This window comes from Palaemon carinicauda, chromosome 16 (genome assembly GCF_036898095.1).
Source record: "Palaemon carinicauda isolate YSFRI2023 chromosome 16, ASM3689809v2, whole genome shotgun sequence".
Lineage (NCBI taxonomy): Eukaryota > Metazoa > Arthropoda > Malacostraca > Decapoda > Palaemonidae > Palaemon > Palaemon carinicauda.
The window spans coordinates 35,700,923-35,708,422 of NC_090740.1; the positions used below are offsets into that span (position 1 = coordinate 35,700,923).

Consider the following 7,500-nt stretch of genomic DNA (forward strand, 5'->3'; position numbering starts at 1 on the left):
GTTAGAGAATGGATGACATTTAAACAACTAGAATTAAATTAGAACAAAACTGAATTCATGGTGGTGGGTAAGAGAAACAGCGTGAGAAACTTGGGTGATACTCAAATGAACATAAATAGTGACTCGGTGCCGCTATCTAGTAAAGTTCGAAATCTAGGTTTATTTCTTGACTGTAACCTGTCTCTAAATGCCCAAATAAATAATGTAATAAAAACTGCTGGTTATCCTCTAAGAAATAGTGTGTTTATAAAAAAGTACCTGGACGTTAATTTTGTAAAGAAACTTGTGATAAACTGTGTTATTACCAGGATTGACTACTGCATCTCTATCTATTACAATTTACCAAAAGTGCAACTTAAGAAATTACAAAACATAATAAACAGAGGAGCAAGACTGATAAAAGGTGTCCCACCTAGAGAAAGGATTACCCCTATACTAATCGATTTACACTGGCTGTCTATTAAAGCGAAAATTGAATTTAAAATATGTACAATAACCCACCAAGTTATCAGAATCGGGCGTCCAAAATACTTAAGAGAATTGCTATATATTGCGCAGCCAACAAATCGTGTCGACACGAGAATAGTTACAGATGGCTTCAAACTGTTAGAACCTAGATTTATGTCTACTTTAGACTCCAGAGCCTTTAGATATGCGGCCCCAAGACTATATAATAAGCTCCCACGGAACATTCAAATGATTGAAGACATTAGGGCTTTCAAGAGGAAACTGAAGACTTTCTTATTTCAACAGTCATACAACAGTGACGATTTAACAGTAAATGAACAATACGAGATATGAAACGTTAAATACTCTGAAAGAACAAGGTAAAACCACAGTGGAGGTCCTGTAGAGAGTGGGGTTAGCCTGCTGTATGGGACCGGAAAAGCAGCCGTCAAAGTATAAAGTATAAAATATTGCTCATTTACTGTTGAATCGTCACTGTCATATAACTCATGGAATAAGAAAATCTTCAGTTTCCTCTAGAAAGCCCTAATGTCTTCAATCATTCGGATGTCTCGTGGGAGCTTATTGTATTGTCTCGGGGCTGCATATTTAAAGGGTCTGGAGCCTACAGTAGACATATATCTAGGTTCCAATAATTTGAAACCATCTGTAACTATTCTCATATCGACAACATTTGTTGGCTGCGCAATGTGTACCAATTCTCTTAAGTATTTTGGACTACTGGTTCTGATAGCTTGGTGGGTTATTGTACATATTTTAGATTCAATTCTTGCTTTAATCGGCTGCCAGTGTAATTCAATTAGTGTACGGGTTATCCTTTCTCTAGGTGGGACACCTTTTATCAGTCTTGCTTCTCTGTTTATTATGTTTTGTAATTTCTTAAGTTATACTTTTGGTAAATTGTAGTAGATGGAGTTGCAGTAGTCAATCATGGCAATAACACACTTTGTTACAAGTTTCTTTACAGAATTTTCATCCAGGTACTTTTTTGTAAAAGCAATATTTCTTAGATGATAATCAGTAGTTTTTACTACATTATTTATTGGGGCATTGAGAGACAAGTTACAGTCAAGAAATACACCTTGTTGGGGGTGTTCCTGGGAGGTTGGGAAGGAAACACAATCTTGAAGTTAACATAAGTTCTATTGAGAAGGTGCAATACAAGAGTTAAATCCAACAGGCAGGAAATACGTCTGCCTTGGGTGACGAACGATAATACAAGCACGCTGTGTGATGCCCCAAGGCTGGGAAGTACATTGTTGCCATGTCTTCGGGGCGTTGCCACACTTAATAATGAAATGGATATCTATGTATAATAACATTGTAATATGATGCATATACACATATGAGTACATAAGGGGTGTATTTATTTACAAGAGACACATGTAATAAATGAGGCACATAATAGGCTACATTACATCAGGTATGAATATATGTTAACGTCAGTTAATGTAACGGTCTCACATTTTGTATATCTACACACCTAGATCATGAACTTTACTAGATATCGGCACTGAGTCATTATTTATGTTCATTTGAATATCACCTAAGCTTCTCACGCTGTTTCTGTTACCCACCACCATGAACTCAGTTTTGTTCTCAATTAATTTTAGTTGTTGGTATGTGTTGCTTCCCTATGGGCTTGTAAGTCTGATGGCAAGGAGTAAATTTTCCCAGAACGTGATGTTAGTACTGGAGATTTTTAGAGGAGGTTATAGACGGAAAAAATTAAGCAAGGATGACCAATGGGTCATCATACACCATTTCAACTTTAGGAATTGTTCGTAGTCCCAGGAGGATTCAGGAAAGCTTAGTAAACCAGTTGGATTTCTTTGGCGGGACATCAAAGCTGCTTTGAGAGTGCAATGTAAACGTGCAGCCATTCCGTTGGCAGCAGGGTTGTAGGCGGTTGTCTGATGTAGGGTGAGGCCCAGGAGATTTGCTAATTATGTACAAAATGGAGAGGTGAAAGTGGTACCTCTGTCAGAAGTAATATACTCAGGGATACCGAATCTCGGTATCCACCCTGACAGTAAGGCAGATATACACGAGGCGGACGTTGCAGTTTCCAATGGAATGGCTTCAGGCCAACTAGTGGAGCAGTGAATGACAGTAAACAGGTAATAATGTCCTTGTGGTGTGACAAACTACGTCGACGTGAATATGGGCAAAATAACGCTGAGGTTAAGGAAAGGTACCCACACCTGTATCTGTGTGTTGATGTACTTTTACCTTTGAGGTTTGGCATGAAACACAGGTGATCCTTAGTAATGCCGTGCCAGATAAACCTAGCCTTCAGTAGGTGTGTAGTAGAACTATGAGAAGGATGTGAAAGGCCATGAATGAAATTAACCACCTGTTGGCACATGGGAGCAGATATCCTTGGCTGTGGTCTACCACTACTGAAGTCACAGAGGAGGGTGGCATTGGAGTCATCGAGGGTGATGTTTTCCCAATGGAGCGATGTGCAGGATGTCCTACATGCTTGGTACCCTGGATCATTTCTTTTGGCTTCTGCTTAGGCATTGTAATCCTAACCCAGTGAATGGTGGCCAATGTGTTTCTTGACAAGGCATCGGCAACAGGACTAATTTTCCCAGGAATGTGTTGAAGGCTGTAATTGTGTTCAGCTACAGAAGAGAGATGTCTACGTTGACTAGGCGTCGGACTGTCGAGTGAAGGCGTGCACCAGAGGCATGTTGCCCGTGCGAATACCGAAAAGCATACCTTCTGAGAGGTGGCGAAAGTGATGGACAGCAAAGTGACTGCCAGCAATTTGCAGTCGAAAATAGAGTAACCGAGTTCTGCCTTGGACAGTTTTCTACTGAAAAAGGCCATTGGGCTGGGTAAGCTATTGACCCCTTGCTGGAGTACTGTACCAATAGTAACGTCACTGGCATCGCTGGAGAGAAGGAGAGGTGCAATGTGGCATGGGAAAAGTGAGACCGGCAGCTGTTGATAGGACATTCTTTGCATTTACAGAAGGCCTCTTCTTGAAGCGAACTCCACGTCAGGTCTTTTTGCTTGCACTTGAGGGCAGCGTAGAGGGGGGTGTGGTGCCTAGAGTGGCGATGGCTGACAGGAAATGGTGATAATAGTTTTAGAGGTATTAGGTTGGCCAGGGAACTAGCTACCCTTTGAGATACTACCGTTAGAGAGATATTGGGTCCTTTGACCTCTAGCACAACTCCATCAAGCAAGATGTTGAACAGCTACAGAGTCATAACACATTCTTGCCTCAAAACCAACTTCAAGCCAAAGCAGTAGTTCAGCTACCTACATCATCATCATCATCTCCTCCTACGCCTATAAACGCAAAGGGCCTCGGTTAGATTTCTACAGTTGTCTCTATCTTGAGCTTTTAATTCAATACTTTTCCATTCATCATCTCTTATTTCGCACTTCATAGTCATCAGCCATGTAGGCCTGGGTTTTCCAAATCTTCTAGTGCCTTGTGGAGCCCAGTTAAACGTTTGCTACCTACATGATACTCTTCAATTTCATCACGAAAACTTTTAATCACTCTCAGGAAACACTTATACATGATGAACACCCTCGACACTGCCTTTCCTTCAGTTATATACCATAAACCAATTGTCAGTTAAAAAAACCATATTATTTCATAACAAATTCTTGATCCATGCACCATTTTTTTTGTGAAACACCATCAGTTCTTTTCTTCCCCTATCAGTTCTTTAGTCATCTACTTTACTTTTTCAATAAAAATCACACCATGTAGCTTCCCTGGTATACTAAGTAATATTATGCCCTGATAGTTTCTATAGTTCTCCTTATCACTTTTACATTTTCGCAAAAGAGTATTGTTCACCTTAAATATTCCCTTAAGGCAACAATATCTTGTATATTTTGGTCCCACTATCACCATCATGCACCGTTAAATCCTTTTAGTCCAAGTGCGTATATTTTCTTCAATCTCTTATTAACCTTCCTTATATCCTCACCCTTTTAAAATCTTGCATCACCAATATATTAATTTTCTCTATCTTCCGCATTCAACTAATTTTCAAAATACTCATTCAATGACCTAAGACTTCAATTGATTATGAAGGCGTACTCCAATTGCATCTATTTTCATTGACCTTTCTCTCGGTATCCAACTCCCATTTATCGATATGGGGGTGTTCCCGGCCACCCTTTTCAATCTACCGTGTATATAAAATGGCCTGCCCTATATATATATATATATATATATATATATATATATATATATATATATATATATATATATGTATATATACATACATACATATATATATATATATATATATATATATATATATATATATATATATATATATATGTATATATTGTGTGTATACATATGCATATGTATATATATATATATATATATATATATATATATATATATATATATATATATATATATATATATATATATATATATATATATATATATATATACTGTGTCTTTCAAGATTTTCGGTGATCAATCTGTTCTGAAGAAGTGTTTTAATTCTTTCATTCTACCTTGTTTTGAGTATTGTTCTCCTGTCTGGTGTTCAGCTGCTGATTCTCATCTTAATTTGTTGGACAGAAACTTACGGTCTATTAAATTTCTTATTCCTGATCTAGATATTAATCTCTGGCACCGTCGTTCAATTAGTCCATTATGCATGTTGCATAAGATTTTTCATAACTCTGACCATCCTTTACATTCAGATCTCCCTGGACAATTCTATCCTGTTCGTAATACTAGGCAGGCAGTTAATTCTAATAGCCAGGCCTTCTCCATCACGAGGCTCAATACTACGCAGTACTCTAGAAGTTTTATTCCAGCTGTTACCAAGTTGTGGAATGATCTTCCTAATCGGGTGGTTAAATCAGTAGAACTTCAAAAGTTCAAAGTTGGAGCAAATGCTTTTTTGTTGACCAGGCGGACATGAGTCTTTTTATAGTTTATTTATGACATATTTGTTTTTGATGTTGTTAATAGTTTATATATGACATGTTTGTTTTGACGTTGTTACTTATTTTAGAATGATTTATTGTTAATTTGTTCTCTTCATTTATTTATTTCCTTATTTCCTTTCCTCACTGGGCTATTTTTCCCTGTTGGAGCCCCTGGGCTTATAGCATCTTGCTTTTCCAACTAGGGTTGTAGCTTGGATAGTAATAATAATAATAATAATAATAATAATAATATGCATATATGTATATATATGTATGTGTATATATTTGTATATATATATATATATATATATATATATATATATATATATATATATATATATATATATATATATATATATATTGTATGAGTGCTTCACTCATTCAATACCTTATACTGTCCAACCAACCATTTTAATAGTTTTATTTCTTTCCTTTTAACACGGCTGAATTATACTCTATCTTACCCAGCCTATAATTGTTAATTCTCTCCACATGACAGCTCCATCTCATATTGCCCTGAGACATAATTCCCCCAACGCTAATCAGACAATCCTTCTTGTCGGGTGATTTCATATTTTTTTTTTTTCATTCGTATTCAACACCAAATTTTCACTTACATAAGGGAAATTCAACTCAACCGTCTCTTTGGCCGCAACCATTTCCCCATTATTATAAATCTTTCATATGTTATAACTTTTTCAATTACTGATATACACTTGAATTTTCTTCCCCTCATCTATAACTTGTCCCCTGTCTCATCGCATTAATCGGTATTCCTTTCATTTACCACCTCATTCGTTTATGGACCAACCTCTCCAATTATTAACATCATCTACAGCATTTTCCCACCTACTGTTCCAATGCCTAGTTTCGGTTTCGTATCTTGACCTAACCTTTACTCTTTTTTCTGGTATTTGGGGTATTGATAACTCCTTTCTTATTTATTATAATAGTAATAACTGATTTTTTACATTGATCTAGTTTTTCCTAAGTATATTCTCTTCGGTAAGATATTACTTGGTCCTTTTTCTTATTTTGTACCAAATCATTTCACATATTGATATCTTTAATCGTGCAAATCCGTAAGTTATTAAAACGTATCGCTTGCAAAACCAAATTTACTTTTCCTATTCGTATAATTCTGTTATGGCCTCAAAATGACTACTCTGCTTTGCAGTACGAAGGATATCCGATTCCATATCTTTATCGTATCCTACCGATTCAAATAAGTCATAATACGTGTTCAGCCGAAAGGATGTAGGAAATCCCAGTGATAATCCCGTATTTTGTCGAAATGGCAAGGGATTAATTTTGTTTTTATGAGACGCGATAACTGTGACCTTTTGGAGTTTGTACAAATAATCCTCTTAAAACTAGAGTTAACATGAATGTGTTGTTTATATTTGGTAGAAGTACTCAAGTACTTAATGACATTCGCATCATAAAAAGAGTTGGTCACTCATATATATATTTATTTATATAATGTACATTTGGAGGTAAGTTATATTTTTCTCCTCTTACTCTGTCGTTTTGAAACAAATAATGAAAGCAATTCTATTTTTACTCCTTTTAGGTTACTCCCACCGGCAATTGGAGCTGGGGCAGCCATACAAGATCAGTCAGGCCGTCCTGCCAATTTGCGGCTCTCAAGCCTTGACCTGATCAAGCCAGTGACTCTTGAAGATGAAATACCTTACAAGCCCAACAAGCCCAGCAAACCCAGCAAAAATGATGTTACGTATCTATTGCCACCCTTACATCCCGACGTACAAGAGTAAGTTTGACAGGAGAGATTGTTACTGCATATCTATTCAATGTTTTATTTGTGTTTGCCAAAAATATACATTTAACTAATCCATGCTAGGTTGAACAGAAACTCCTTATCATAATTTCTTTTATTGAAAGGAAAAAAAATTACATTCGAATGCATTTGTTTTAGAGAGGAGATGCTTTGTTGGTGAACTTGGCTGGATAAGTACATCTTATTTTTCTTATATCGAAGATTAATTACGTAAAAGTACTCGGTACGACCTTACTGAATTGGAGCAATAAAATTCATGCTACTTCTTTTAAAAAGAAATGAAAGAAAACTAAAATTTT

The 7,500-nt window shown here is 36.4% G+C and overlaps 1 protein-coding gene across 1 annotated transcript in view; it reads left to right on the top strand.

Moving 5' to 3' along the window:
• The window catches only part of LOC137655253 (uncharacterized), a 127,272-nt gene that overhangs the window by 114,822 nt on the left and 4,950 nt on the right, over nucleotides 1-7,500 (top strand). The window contains exon 7 of the mRNA XM_068389136.1: nucleotides 6,974-7,174. Coding sequence (XP_068245237.1) covers nucleotides 6,974-7,174 — 201 coding nt within the window. The remainder of the gene's footprint in view (nucleotides 1-6,973; nucleotides 7,175-7,500) is intronic.